Source organism: Panulirus ornatus, chromosome 29, assembly GCF_036320965.1.
Source record: "Panulirus ornatus isolate Po-2019 chromosome 29, ASM3632096v1, whole genome shotgun sequence".
Classification (NCBI taxonomy): Eukaryota; Metazoa; Arthropoda; class Malacostraca; order Decapoda; family Palinuridae; genus Panulirus; species Panulirus ornatus.
In genome coordinates this window covers 5,927,817-5,942,679 of record NC_092252.1, presented here as the reverse complement: position 1 = coordinate 5,942,679, position 14,863 = coordinate 5,927,817, and the positions used below count along the sequence as shown (strand labels likewise).

The window sequence follows — 14,863 nt, the reverse complement described above, 5'->3', positions numbered from 1 at the left end:
AACTAAAGAGATGCCAGGTCATCCGCTGTAGTCATTAAGGTCATCACCTTTCATATTACTACAAAATGATCAACTTTGAACACATGAATCACAAATAGGTGTTTAACACTATCCCTCAAGGCTTGTTCTTTCAGGTGGTAATGGTTAAGCTATTTTGTATTTTTATAGGAATTTTTACTGGACATGATAATAGATGTTTGTTTATCCTTTGACAGTCTTGCCTTTTATGATTATAATTATTTTTTTTAGTCATTTTTGTCATTCTGCTAAGTTGGTGTCATTGGTAAGAAGCTACATCGACTAACTGTAGTCGACACTTCACATACACTGTTGTTGCACATCTTTAATCCATGTTTATATATAATCCTTCTAATCACTGATACGCCATTAATAAATAAATGTAACAGTTTTGGAAAATATTTGGAAGATCGTATGGTTACCCAGATATTCAGAATTTAGGTTTTGGTGTCACCACCGTTAGCGTACTACAGTTATTACCGACTGTATGAAGGCTGGCGGTATATGCATGTATGTATGTGGCAGACTACATGAACTTTTACGGCAATGTCTTCTGAGGGGCTTTTTCATTGATGTAGATTGTAGAAGACGTTTCCTGTCTCGGAATACTGTATCAGGCATGATGGGAAAGGCAGTTTCTTTTATAGAACTTTGCCGTTTCATGATAATGAGTTTTTTTTTTTTCTTTTTTTAAGAATAAATGGTGCAGTGAATGTGGATTGCTGTGTAGGATCCTCATAAGATTTCAGATTCGTCGCAGTAGTTGTTCTTCGTGCTGTCAGTATTAGTTCATAAGATATAAATACTTTAGATTTGGCTGTCAGCGTACTGCAGACACTAGAGCACGTAACCTTGAGGATTATGGAGGAAGGTGCAATCGTTTAACTTTCATATTCATTAGTTCATGCTGTTACATTCTGCAGGCTATACTTTTCCTCCTGGTTTGTGCTTCCTGCGATCACGTAAGTGGCGACTGGCAGTTGGAGTTTGGACATTTCATAGGCAGCTGTCAAAAGCAGTTTGTGCTCTGAACTTTGAGATATACGAACCTTTCCTCAGTAAATAAACATCAACATGGGAAAAGGATTAGCGATGATGTGGCTACGTTTGTCGGTATTATGAAAGAATCACAGTCTTTTGTGTTATGTTATTGTAAGTTTGTTAGTTGCCCATTACATTTTTTAATGCCAGTTTGTGAAAACCTTGAAAATATTGCTTGCCCAGAGGGTTATATTTCAATTTGAAAATTAGTTTACCCTGATGACTCAATTTAATTTTGAGGTTGGTTAAGCTTAGATACGTTTATTTGTTCGGAATTAGATGAAACAAAAATCTAGTGATCAACTGTAAGATACCTGGTGAACAGAATAGGTTAGGTTGAGTTTGATTTCGTTGGGATGCGTTAGGTGAAAGCAGGTTAAAGAAAAAAAGGCTCGATGAAATCATATGATTCACATTTTTTTCCATTGCTTGAAAATAAATCATAATGGACGAAGAGTCGGCAGAATGATGAAAATGACTAGGGAGTGCTGTATTATGTAAATATAGACATGCATGATTCTAGGATATGTTGTGAATTGTTATGTCGAAAGCTGTTTGTATAGGAATTTAGTCTAATTCTGGTTAGAACTGCTTAGCTCATGAGTATTGTGGGGAGGAGTAGTCTGCTGGGTAATCATTGAGAGTAGAGCAATTAGCCAACAAAATATCTGAAGAGTAGTGGCGTAGCAGGTATGAGCACTGAGAGAACAGTTAAGGTAGTAACTTATTAAGTAAACTTGTTGACAGTATCAGATAGGCTATAATCTAAAGATAGATTAATTATCAGGCAGGATAAGATAGGCTATAATCTTGCAATAAGAATAGCTAGGGAAAATAGCTATTATAACCGAGTCGTTAATCTATGTATAGAAGGCGGCTAGCAAAGCATACTTAGTATTTTATGAGGGGACATCATTTAGCATATATATATATATATATATATATATATATATATATATATATATATATATATATATATATATAATTTTTTTTTTTTGTGGAGGGCATTAGGCCATAGTGCGAGTATCCGGCTGAACTTTGAAAGGTAGGAACCTAGTATCTATTTCTAGTAAATCATATAGATATCAGATGTTTTTAAAAGTTGCTATAGTCGCAATTTTGAAACCGTTCTTTATAAGTATAGGGTAGCACAGGAGTCTGATTTGAGACGATGCAAGTTGTGGAACATTCATGCCTACATTGCTAAGCACACAATACTGCGCAAAATATGAATTATATAATGACACGTCGATAATTGATCAGAAATTCAGGAGTGCATATAGGAAAATACTAGTACACGTTATACACTTACAGGCCATGTCACGAACAAGAATTGCAGCCAGGTGTCTCTTCATTAAACTTTTAACAACCTTGGACATGTACTTGTTTTGAAATAAACTCTTCCTTCTGTGGCATATATGCCATGACATAATCTTTGTACTTCATTCATTTATATATAGTTTATTGCATTTTTTAGAAGATATGAATTTAAACCATAGGCTAGATTTAGTTGATATTTCAATGGAATGAAAACAGAAAACATAGATAAGGTATTGATTTTATGAAAGATCTTGTCCGTGGACCTTTGATTTATCTCGATGAAATTTAATTGTCAAAAACTTTGCCCGTTTTCCTTTCGAGGGAAATTTATATTGGTTACCCAGTAAGTCATTTTCTCTAGGTTTTCTGCTTAAAAGAGAACGGAAGGAATAACGCTCTACTTTTTATAACATTTATACAAGATTTCATGGCAAGTATTCATTAACATTACAGTGAATTAGGTGAATTGAAAAGTAATGTCTATAATTTTAGCAGCAAAAATGAAGCTGTCATCCGAATTTAAGACTTTCAATACCTATTTTGTATAGTATAGAGAGGGAGTTCTGCACTAGTGGACCAGTCTCCAGTATGAATATGACCTTACCATTCAGAAGCGGCATGTGAAGGATGAATACAGTATTCATATCAGATTCCTAGTTACATTATTTAAGTGATGATGCTTTCCCCCCCCTAGGCGGTGCTTGGATAGTTGTGTTCACGTATAATCTCGTGTTGTTCACTACCGTGGAAATGATTTAAGATATTCACATGGGTATATGTTATTTTAATATATGACAATTTAGGTGCTAATTTTTATGATTACTCGCAGAGAAGTGTGTGTGGGCGAGTATTGGCTCTGGCAGTGGTGATGGTGTGCACAGATTCTGTACTCAAAATGTCAAGATTTCTGACCAGGTAAGTTTGCGCTCTTGTATTTTGCCTGTAGCTCACCTGTACCTTATGTAATTCTCTCTTGCTAACCGCTTTTCGTATCTCTTTTCCATTTTCTCATTATCTGCGTACATGTTCTTTTAACGAAAGATACACATACCGTACGTCTTCCCTGGGGATGGGCGAGAAAGAATACTGCCCATGCATCTCTTGCGTTTTTTAGTAGGCGTCGTAGAGAAGGGCGGAGGGAGAGGGATAGGGTTAACATCTTCCCCTCTCACTCTTGGACTGGCACTCTTTTAGAGCCGTACTATTCCATGTGGAATTGGGGGCCTGCCATCTCACCCTACCTGTCTCGGTACAAGTATGGAACTTGTGCTGTTCTCACTTAAGCATTTCCATCAAGATAACTGAAGTAAAAGTCAAGTGACAAGATAGATTTATCCTATTTCATACAGGGACCATTAAAGGGTAACCTAGGGGGGATAGCATGACACAGTGGTTAGTCCACCACTGTCCCCTACTACGTCACTCTGAAATTAGGAATGAGAGGAACGAAAAAGTTATATATATCTATCACAAAATATTCCTCTGAGTCCACGGGGGAAATGAAACACGAAAAGTTCCCAAGTGCACTTTCGTGTAATAATCACATCATCAGGGGAGACACAAGAGAGAAATATAACAGTCAGTTGACATACATCGAAGAGACGAAGCTAGGACGCCATTTGGTAAATATGTGATTGTCCAAAACATGGACAATCATCCCTTTTATGAAGGGAGGATGAATAGATTCATTCGGCTCCTTAGGTATGTGTAGACATAATTATAAAAGGTGAAAAAGTTTATAGAAAAGTGAAAGACGAAAGGAGGAAGGGATTCCATGGCTTATCTGCTAGAGGAAAGGAGGTATCCCTTGTGGTAGAGGCGACTGAGAGGGGCGGGAATGATGAGCTAGGAATCCTCTCCTCTTGTATTACTATACTTTCTATAAGAGGTAATAGAGGAAGGAGCCAAGTGATTCTTTTATTTTATATAATATCTGAGGCTCATTCGTGTGTTTTAGGCGCTGCCTTGCGTGATGACTGCATGTCGTTAGTTACTTTACGGGCCATTCTGGTTGTTTACTATGTTCCAGTGTCTGTTCCTTTAAATTATGAATAGTTTTTTTTTTTTATAAAAGGCCTGTCACTATTTGCATCGCACGAGAGTGAATAGTGAACATCGTGATAAGAGTGGACTCTTGAAAATGCACACACATATCACTAGTGGCTGCGTTCACCATCGTAAGCGACTACTTCAAGCCTCGCCACAACAATTGTCTTTCCACGTTCATGTACGTCAGCTACCGACCGAGGTTATCACTGGCAGTGGAGGGCCACGGATTCTAGCCACGTATTGCAGGAGCAAACAGGAGCTGCAAGGTACTTGACGTCTCTAGTGGACGGGTCAGGAGCAAGCCCAGTAAGGCCCTGGTTAGTTGGGTCTTTAAGAGTCTGCCGGAGGGATTCGATCGGCAGGTATTAGGAAAGAGGTCTTGGTGTTTCCTTGGGATCACAGACTCTCTTTTCTAGTAACGGTGTAATACAAAACGCGACTGTCAGGTGGCTTAGTCGTTTACTGTTTCGGCCATGACTGGGAGGAAGAGATCCAGCTGGTGAGTGAAGATCGGTGGATGTTTCTGAGGAGCTGTGGTTGGTCGGCTTTGACACCTCAGTGGCAGTGCTGGTCTCTCTTGTCGTGGGATCTTGTGGGTGGAGCTGTGGTCTGGCTGTCACCCTGTGCACCCTCCTCTCCTCACTCCACCTCTCAACCCCGGGAAGCTCTGCCTGAAAACCGTCAGCCGTGGTGTAATTGGCCTGAAATAGAACATACGAAATTGTCAATGGGTGAAGGGGGCTTGACTTCCACATTAGGTGCTCTTCATCGTCATGCAAGTTCTGCATTGTACACATATAGCAAGACTTGGATAGGCTAGTTCTACCTTTACGTTGGCTTTCATCTAGTGACAGCGTTTCCCGCGGGGTCGCGCCGTGGCCAGGAAATACTGTAGATGTGCACTGCCGGAGCCGCGGTCCGTCACTCCCGCTCTACTGCCCAAAGGCGATCTCTCAACAGGAGGCACCCCAGGTGAACTACCTTGTATGGCAAGAAGGTATGACCCGAAAGATGACGGTCTTCCGAGCTAGATTTGACGTGTCTCAGGAGGATGCTGAGCAACAAGGGTGAAGGGACCTGGAAAATACTGAAGGAGGAGCGCCAGGGCTCCTGTAGGAGAAAACGGATGGAGGTTCCCGGTGGACTGGGATGTCCAACAACATCAGGACGTCACGGAATCGTCGCCTCTCGCACTACATTGTAGAACTACAAAGAAAATGATTTTCCGTAAACTAAAAAGAAAAGAAACAAGCAGCCAAAGAAAATACATAGTATCGACCCTTAGGTAAATAGAACTTAGTCTCCCTGGACAGTCGGGTTTAGTGCGGATGTTCGTCGTACACGTGGCAGAAGAAACCCTCAAGTTTTTTACCCAGCTGTCGGAAGTATGCCCAATACGACGAGAGACACTCTCAGGTCTTGATATCCTGAACGCGAACGAGCCTCGTCGACCTTCGTGAAGGAATCTCAGTGACCATCAGACGAGATCAAGATGAAAAAAGCGTGAATCGGAATCGAATATTGTGGTGACCATACTTTTTTTTTTTCTATATTTCAAGTAGGTTCATATTTTTGCTGAGAATTTCCGAAAGGGGTGTATTCAGCCTCGTTGCTTTAGAAACTCCACTTCGCCGTCGAGCGAACGCGAGAGTGGAAGACAGGCAAACACGAGCAAGCAGCTGCAGAAGGCAGGCAGTGGGAACGGAACACGATCAAGTAAAATTGGACAGCAGTGACGGACACAAGCAGATAAAGCCGAGCAGCAGGGACGGACACAAGCAGATAAAGCTAAGCAGCAGGGACGGACACAAGCAGATAAAGGTGAGCAGCATGGACGGACACAGGCAGATAAAGGTGAGCAGCATGGACGGACACAAGCAGATAAAGCTGGGAAGCAGGATCGGGCACAAGCAGGGGAACTCTGGCAATGAGTAAGGACGAAGACATAAGCTGGACGAAGACATAAGCTGGTCTCCAGAGGCTGGTGTGACGGACGGGACAGGTGTGGAAGTTATGCGGATAAATCGACGGTTCGAAAAGGCGTATGGTGACGGTGTGTACCTTGGGATGGAAGTGTCTTCGAATTTACCTTTGCTCCTGAAGACATCGGTTGTGTGGCATTATGAACCTCACCTGCGTCAGTCTGAGGCCACGCGAAACGGTAAGTGAAATTAGAAAACCACATATTTTTTTTCTAACATATCTCGCTTCATATACATTTGAAAAGGTCACTAATGCCGTAAGAAAGGTAAGGCGTTAAGGAGCACCTGAAAGATAAAGATCATTAGAGCTTGGCTGAGACGGCAGTTGACACTTGGAAATAATTAGTATTTTGTGTTGACTTTGGATGGACCATTCTTGCATGCACGTCAGAACATCGAACTTTAGACGTATTATGTTAATACAGACTTTCCGTAACACCTAAAATAGGCTGACATTACGTGCGGGAGAAAGGAGGATTTTATTTTCCTTTTTCTTTCAAGCACTTGGAGGTCAGTCAGCTGGGGCTCTCAACATACCATATCTTAGGGCAAGACCAAGGTATCATTCCCTGCTTAAAAGTGCGCTCCCGCTTGACAGCAAACGCTCGCGAACCCACCTGATCATACACCCCACAATCTTGTCATTAAACCCTCAACACCTCACCCAGTGCCTGGACTGGTCTTAAGTCACTCCTGAGAGGACGACATTAGGGCTACGTCGGTGCTGGTCCCTCAACATCTTACCAGACTTTGGCACGCAGCACGCGCATCTCTTCCGTTTGCGGCAGTAACCCTTTTCGGTTATCAGGTCTCCGTTGCAAGCGGCTGTCATGGCCTGGCAGGTTCCCTTCTTGTCGTCACATTTACTCTTGTTTTTGCACGGCTTGGCTGCGGGGAGGGGAGGACAAGGAGGGTCATACATACCTTTAGACGTAACTTTTCATGTTACAAAAATTTCACCATTTTTTCGCAATTGAATTATGTATACAACATTATTGGAAGCATAAGAAAAAAAAAAAAAAATGGCCCGTCAATTACTGCTGATTTTTTTATGTTATCTTTTCTGTTCCCTTCATTGCTTACGAAGGACTGCTGCTTTTTCTTATATATATATATTTTTTGCTCTGTTCTCTCTTTTTACCTGTTACTTATATCTTATTACCGTCTTGTTTCTTTCTCGATGTGGGCTAAACAGTGTTCTCTCGGTTGGCATGGTATGTACCGTTCCAAGATATTCTTCACTTTAGAGATTATTTTATTCTGTATTTCCTCGTTTGAATATCATTATGTAATGTTTTTAGATGGACTGATGTTTTGTATTGAGAACAGACCACTTGGATCCTACGAGAAGTAAAGCAGAGTGCCTCCTTAGCTGGTGACGGAATTCAGGATGTATCCTAGATAGTGTGTTGTTGATAACAACCCTTCTTGACCTGGTGACGGGCGGCAGGATGTATCCTAGTTAGTGCTGTGTTGATGATAACCCTTCCTGACCTGGTGACGGGCATCAGGATGGTCCTATCTAGTGGTGTTGATAACCCTTCCTGACCTGGTGACGGGCGGCAGGACAGTCCTATCTAGAGGTGTTGTTGATAACAATCCTTCCTGACCTGATGACGCGCAGCAGGATGGTCCTAGCTAGTGTTGGTGTTGATAACAAATCTTCCCTACCTGGGATGCAGCACACGCATGCATCACCGCAGAACCTCCTCTTACTCTTGACGACGCCATTGCACCTCTTATTTGGCTTCTGACAGACACCATCCCTATTTTGACATCTCGAAGTACTCGGGCAACTGGCTGAAAAAAAAAACAAGTAAATATTTAGATACCAAATATCGTTCATTTTATTTGTCCTGAGATTTATTGCCTCCACTATAGATTTTTGGCTCATGCATGGTTGATATATGATAATTTGCTATATCAGTAACCCTTTTTGATAGATTTATTTTTGAATGAATAATGTGGTAGGAAGTATGTTGGCGAGGTTGGTATGTGAACACTATATATATATATATATATATATATATATATATATATATATATATATATATATATACACCTGGTCGGCCTCACACCCTTCGGCACGGGTGGCCTTAGGAATTTTTCCTGGGTAAGAATGTCGTCATGTTGGCGCGCCTCCTCCTCTTTGAAATAATAATTTTGATGGTTTGTGAGTAAAGTTTAACATCTTGCATTTGAACGGCCACTATTTCTTCATCCATGAAACTGCCTTGGAAGTATCATTTACACTAGTAATTGCGGCTATCAGAAATTGATTCAAGTGACTCAATGAATATAGAGATTATTTTATATTTTTTGGGTAGGATCCTTAAGAATGTAGGGTCCGGGGGGGGGGGGGGGTGTCCGGTTTTACCCTTCGTCTAAGGCCACCGCTAACCTCAGGAGACCTGGCAGCCACTGACGAATGGAAGGTACTCGGTAGAACTCGCGTTCAGGCAAAGCCGGCGCGTCCCATCCCCCAGTTGTCTTGGTAAAGGCGCAAGGGACGGAAGAGTTTTAATGTGGAGGAGGACGGACTTTTGAACATCAGGGTGCTATGTCATGCCTCAGAAGCTGGGGAAGGAGGGGGGCAAGGATCACCAGTTACCATTTGCTCGATATATGCTCAACATCGCATGTCATATGAACGTGGATATATATATATATATATATATATATATATATATATATATATATATTATATATATATATATATATATATATATATATACATGTGTATGGGAGTGGGTTGGGCCATTTCTTTCGTCTGTTTCCTTGCGCTGCCTCGCAAACGCGGGAGACAGCGACAAAGCATAAAATATATATATTATATATATATATATATATATATATATATATATATATATATTATATACCTTTGAGTGCAGAGCACAGTATTTATGGTCATGTGAGTGGTAGTTCGTGTGCGATATTAGCATTCTCTTCAACTAAATATTCACCGTGAATGTTTGCCTGAGTGAATTTCTGACACGATATCGAAATCGATTTTCATTATCGTGAAATGTATTGGGTTAAGAGGTCGTTTATTCGTACACGTGTGAATGACGATCGTGTGTGTCTAACGCCGAGCGAGTTGTCCTTCTTAATAATTGAGAGATAATCCTTGTGAGTATTCTGGAAAGCCCCGAACATCCCCACCCTCCTCCCGGTTTACGTTATAGTGAAGTGGTTGTACTGTGTCTGTTTGCCGTCAGGAGCTGGAGTTTTATCTGACGTAGTGGCGGAGGCAAGCTCCTGGCGGCGGCACCAGCGTCTTGCTTCGTGACTTACCTGCTTCGTCTTCAGCCACGAAGGAAAAAAGGTCGTCTCGTCTTTACGTCTGCGCTGGTGGGCAGGGAGAAAAGCCCCCTGGGGGTGAGCGTCTGGCGAGAGCCCAGGAGTGCTCACACTTTGGGACTGGCTAAGGTGACTGGCTTAATGTGGACTCACTGTACCACTACTCATGTCACAAGTCACACACACACACACACACACGCAAAGACGCATAATTATTCTTACCTCTTTCGCTCGCTATCGGCGCCGCTTCTGTTGAAAAAAGAAGACATTTTAATTTCTCGTTCGTACGACTAACGTTGGTACTGTAATTACTACAAACTTCCTTATATAAAATGTACGTTTGAAGGCAGTAATTTGATTGATTAACTTAGATTTAGACTCATTATACTAACTTAGATTTGACTCATTTACACTAGAGCATGAGTTATTTTGATTGACATACTGATGGTGTTATCTTCACTCGAAGTATGTAATTTCTACTGACGTTTAACTACGTATATATATATATATTATATATATATATATATTATATATATATATATTATATATATATATATATAAATATATAAAGGCTCTTTCTAGGAAATATGTATGTTGGGTTGTGTGGCAGATGTGGCAGGTGATATGATAAGTGATGTGGCGTGATGGTTGATGGGACGGCTGTGGTAGTTGTAAGGTTGGGCCGATGAATGTGGTGGATACTTGTGGTGGGTGAATGTACAGCACATGGGTGTACTATGATTCGTGAAAATGAGATGGTTGTGACAGATGGTGTGTGTGTGTGTGTGTGTGTGTGTGTGTGTGTGTGTGTGTTTTGTATGGTAGACGGGCAATATATTGGTTCAGCGATCCTAAGCTGCACAAAAAAATGTTGCACATTGAGGGAACAGGTGTCACTGCAACATAATGCCATGATGCTTTTGTTGGCTGGAGGAAGGGAGGTCCAATGAACAGATGTCTTTCCAATGAAGACCTACATTAAGTAGATTTTTTATTTCAATTCTTTTTACATTTTAGCCCGATTGTGGTGAGTTGTATGAATTGTTTGCCGGCTAAAATTTCTTTGTTTGACAAGACTTAGATGCTCGTGTCTCATTACTACCTTATTTCGACTCTCTCTCTCTCTCTCTCTCTCTCTCTCTCTCTCTCTCTCTCTCTCTCTCTCTCTCTCTCTCTCTCTCTCTCTCTCCGTCGCCCCGGGTCTTTTGCTCCACGCCTGCCCGTCATCATAATTCCTGCCATGACCGCCTCATTGTGTCTTTCCCACGCCTGTGCCTCATCATACGTGTCATGGCTCTTTGCCAGTCACTCAATACTTCCACTCCTTTACGATTTCCTCCAGACTTGCCCTTCCTCATCTCTTCCGTGATTTCCTCCGCACTCGCTTCTGTTTTTGGTCTCCGCTCTGTTGCTCTTCAGTAAGTCTTCCCATTCTTCCCTTCATGAATCCCCCTTTATCTACCCCTCATAGATTTATCGTCGTATCATTAGGTCTTTCCTCACCTGCCCATCGTCGAGTACTGCCCATCTAGGAACCATCAGATCCCTCCTTCACCTTCCCCTCCCCCCTTGCCCATCATCGATCTCCGCCCCATCTCCGTATCACGAGCATCCTTCTCACCCTCAGGTCAGGTCTTGCCCGTCTCCGCATCCCCAGGCGGTTGGCATCCACATAGGTTCGTCTTGACGGTTCGGGTACTCACCGTGTCCGCAGCACTTGAAGCCATCCTGACACCCTCCCTCCTGGACGTCGCCGCTCGGGCACTCTTCTTCACTCTTGATGCACTCCCCTGGGCACTCCTGTATCCCGGCAGGAGGAAAGGTAGGATTAGTGGGATGGGTTTTGAAAAGCGAGAGAGAGAGAGAGAGAGAGAGAGAGAGAGAGAGAGAGAGAGAGAGAGAGAGAGAGAGAGAGAGAGAGAGAGAGGGGTGGCGTGGGTTCCGGGTGTTTATAATATGACATTTGGTCACCGCGGCTTTGGTTAAACCCTAGTTTTTGCTGTTGTAGCAAACCATCCGTTAAATGCTTTATAATTTTTTTTTTTTCTAACCAAAGCCGAATAGTTTTCATTTGACTCTTTAGTCAGAAAGTCAGGTAGCGAGTGACACTAGCGATTCATACGGCGATTCAAAATGGTTATGTGGTTGATTTAGTTTCATGGTAAACGTTACTTAGCCTCTGTATGCTTTAAACCCTTCATGGTGTATTTTCTAGACACCAGCAGTTGTCAGGTCCCGTCACGAGGGACGCAAAGATGGCCTTATAATATTAATGATTATCTCGCTTGATCTTCCTAAGCTGGCCTCTAGGCACACCGTAGTTTGGAAGGGTTGTGGGCAGGTAGCGGCTCTCTTCTGTCGGAGAAGCCACGCGTGATCCTCCAGGAGACTTGGAATGATGTCCCATACGCTAGGGAGACTGTGCGGAACAGTGAAGATCATGTTCATTCGATACACATGATGAAATATATCGCTTAGAGCGACATTCCGGGTCCGCTACCCATGACGAAGAATGATTGGGGATAAACCCATGCGCTCTGACGGTGCCAACCCATACGTGTCATTTGTCTTGACCTTTGACCCGCCCGTTAATGGTTAGATCAGAGGGGTAAATGGCTCTCATACATCGTGTTCAAGGATAGTTACTTTTATGCCCCGAGGGACGGGTGCAGTTAAGATGAGAGGAAGTAGACAACAAACACTAAGATATCGAGACGAGCTTGTGATATGATTTGAACGAGTCACTTCACATTAACTTTTTCTTTTCCCCCCCACTTTACAGATTATGTTCTTGTGAGAGAGAGAAAAAAATCAAAACAGCCGACTTGGACAACGCACTTTTACCTGGAATGTGAGTTTCTTAACCTCTTCAGGTGCTTGTATGGAGATACTTGTATTTATACCCTGAAGACCCGTCTTACCATTCAGCGGAGAAGACGGAAGTGATACTCTAATCTCCCACTTGTGTTGGGATGGAAACCTGATGATTGAAAGGTGGGTATTCTGGTGTCACTGGCGTGCCATCCGTTATATTTATTTACACGTCGTCACCATGGCAACCTTTATCTGTTGCCATAATTAGGCGTTACCGAGCAGCTGTTAACAGGCCGGGGGAGATGCCGATGTGAAGGCATATTGTAAGATATACACAGTGGTTGCCGTAACTCTGTCCACAATTGACAATGTTTGTATTCTTGATTTGAGATAGTATTTAAGTACATAAAAGAAAAATAGGGGGAAAGAAATGATTTTAAGTGAAGTAAATATAAAGAGCTAATATACCACTTCATGTATAGAGAGTAATACTAAAATGTATTGGCAATGATAACGATCATAAATATTATTATTATTATTTTTATACTGCCTGGGGTATTTTGTAGTCGCAAGTATGACTTGGTAGCAACTATATTTGGGTCCAGGTTTGTTTTTCATAGAATCGTAGGACAGAATCGTCGTTGAACATCATGAATCTTGAACGTAAGACAAACGCTCTTGTATTGCTGTGTCGTTAGGGCGAGTGTCACAATGGAAGACCGCTTCCATAGCGTAACGTCAGACCAGATCTTATACTTCACTGAATACGTCATGGATGTAAACACTCGTGGATTGTGTGTGTACATAATGTTGGTTTGGTATCGGTATTATCTCCTACCGCGGAGCTTCCGGCACAAATGTTACATGACAGCAAAAAAAAAAAAAAAAAAAGAAAAAGAAAGAAAGAAAGCCAACCGTATTTTTCATGAAACATTAAATATTAACTATTTCTGGAAGCTTGTTGATGGTGGCTTTTTGTCTCTAGGTGCACGTATCTTTCAGGACGACTAAAGATCAGCTTTGAGGACTTGATTATGTGAAGGACTTGGCTGAATTAATACTTTACCGTCTGGGGCGTCTCGGTGGCTTCCTGGTCAATAGCCTTTGTCTTCGGGGACTTCTTTCGCATTATCTTCCCGCGATGGTGTGACTTCTCGTCCTTTGCCTTCGATGTGCGCTTTTTGGCACTTTGCGAGTCCACCACATCGGCAGACTTCGATGCCTTGCTGCCTTTCGCGCTCGACTTGGTTTCCTTGGCTCCGCTCCTCTTGCTAACGTCTTTCCTGCTCGGTTTCCGTAGCTTCTCGTCGTCCTCGGGTTTGCCCGCATTCCCGTTTTGCGACGAGACCTGGGACTCCGAGCTGCGGGACTTGCTCTGACCTGGTTCTGCGTGGACGTTGACGGCCACGGCGATGACCAGGAAGAACCCCAGCAGCAGACACAACCTCATGGTGGTGGTGAAGGGAGAAAGAGAGGGAGGGAAGGCGGTAGGCCTAAGCCTTGAAAAAAAATGGTACTTGTAGTTTGTGGCTGGCGAAGAAGGGCTCGTTTAGCGAAGCGCGATCGCGGCAGCTGCTCACCAGGGCTGACACCGACGAGATGACACATCCTTCTCATCTCCAGCTGCTGTTATACCCTTCGTAGCAACCCCCCCCCCCCCCCCCCCCCCCAACCACCACCACCACCACCACCGCCACCACATTCCCCGAGAACCCCCCCGCCTACCCCAACCCGCTCCCAATACGCTCACGAACACCTGTGTATTTGGGGTGCGTTCGTCACGAGACGTAAGCTAATCTGGGCTTTAGTAGCCTTGTTTCACAGGGGTCTAACTCTCTCTCTCCCTTCCTCCCCCATTCCCTTTTTATTATTGGCATCAATGGTTAAGTTCGCACCGAATTATCACATTAGGCTGGCAAGTACAGGGCTCCCGTGTACCCAAGAGTAGTTGACGGATACGGAGACCAAGTTCCACGTCATCCGAGCCGAATGCCGCCCAGCGCCCGGAGCGGCCCGGTAGACTTGTTCTGTGAGCGGCAGTGCACATCTGGCTCACCTGAAGTTCATTGTTATTGATGAGATGATTTTTGTTTTTGTTTTTTGTCTCTGACAGGCGATCCTGATAACTCATGCGCATGAAACGCGTAGAAATGGCACATGTACGTGTGATTGCTTCTTCCCTTAGTTTCTTTGTGGAGACCAGCCACATGGGGATTAACCGTAATGCTACCTCTCCTCCTTTGGCGAGGATTTGGAATTCTCTTCCTCTCGTCTATACCACTCGCTACAACATAACCACGGGTATTGGGCATGCAGACACATGAGGTTATCCCAAAGCT

General features: G+C 43.0%; 2 protein-coding genes across 4 annotated transcripts in view; one reads left to right on the top strand and one right to left on the bottom strand.

The window, feature by feature from the left end:
* The window catches only part of LOC139758038 (tRNA (32-2'-O)-methyltransferase regulator THADA-like), a 390,704-nt gene that overhangs the window by 422 nt on the left and 375,419 nt on the right, over positions 1-14,863 (top strand). For 2 of the 3 annotated variants that reach the window (XR_011714753.1, XM_071679047.1), the window contains exons 2-3: positions 3,209-3,294; positions 11,338-11,532. The gene's annotated coding sequence lies outside the window, so the exon portion shown is untranslated. The remainder of the gene's footprint in view (positions 1-3,208; positions 3,295-11,337; positions 11,533-14,863) is intronic. The other variant, XM_071679049.1, reaches the window with a different exon arrangement.
* On the bottom strand, positions 4,871-14,122 carry LOC139758041 (uncharacterized). The gene is made up of 6 exons (XM_071679055.1): positions 13,591-14,122; positions 11,414-11,510; positions 9,933-9,959; positions 8,082-8,210; positions 5,255-7,298; positions 4,871-5,129 (listed from the first exon to the last, which is right to left on the bottom strand). Exons 1-5 carry the CDS (start codon positions 13,972-13,974, stop codon positions 7,093-7,095), a joined length of 843 nt encoding a protein of 280 aa, XP_071535156.1. The 5' UTR covers positions 13,975-14,122; the 3' UTR covers positions 4,871-5,129; positions 5,255-7,092.

Coding starts and splice junctions, on each gene's coding strand:
- LOC139758041 (XM_071679055.1), bottom strand. CDS start 13,974: ATGAGGTTGTGTCTGCTGCTGGGGTTCTTCCTGGTCATCGCCGTGGCC. Junction 11,511..13,590: donor CCACCGAGACGCCCCAGACG/GTAAAGTATTAA, acceptor GCCGGGATACAG/GAGTGCCCAGGGGAGTGCAT. Junction 8,211..9,932: donor GCCGATAGCGAGCGAAAGAG/GTAAGAATAATT, acceptor TTTTTTTTTCAG/CCAGTTGCCCGAGTACTTCG.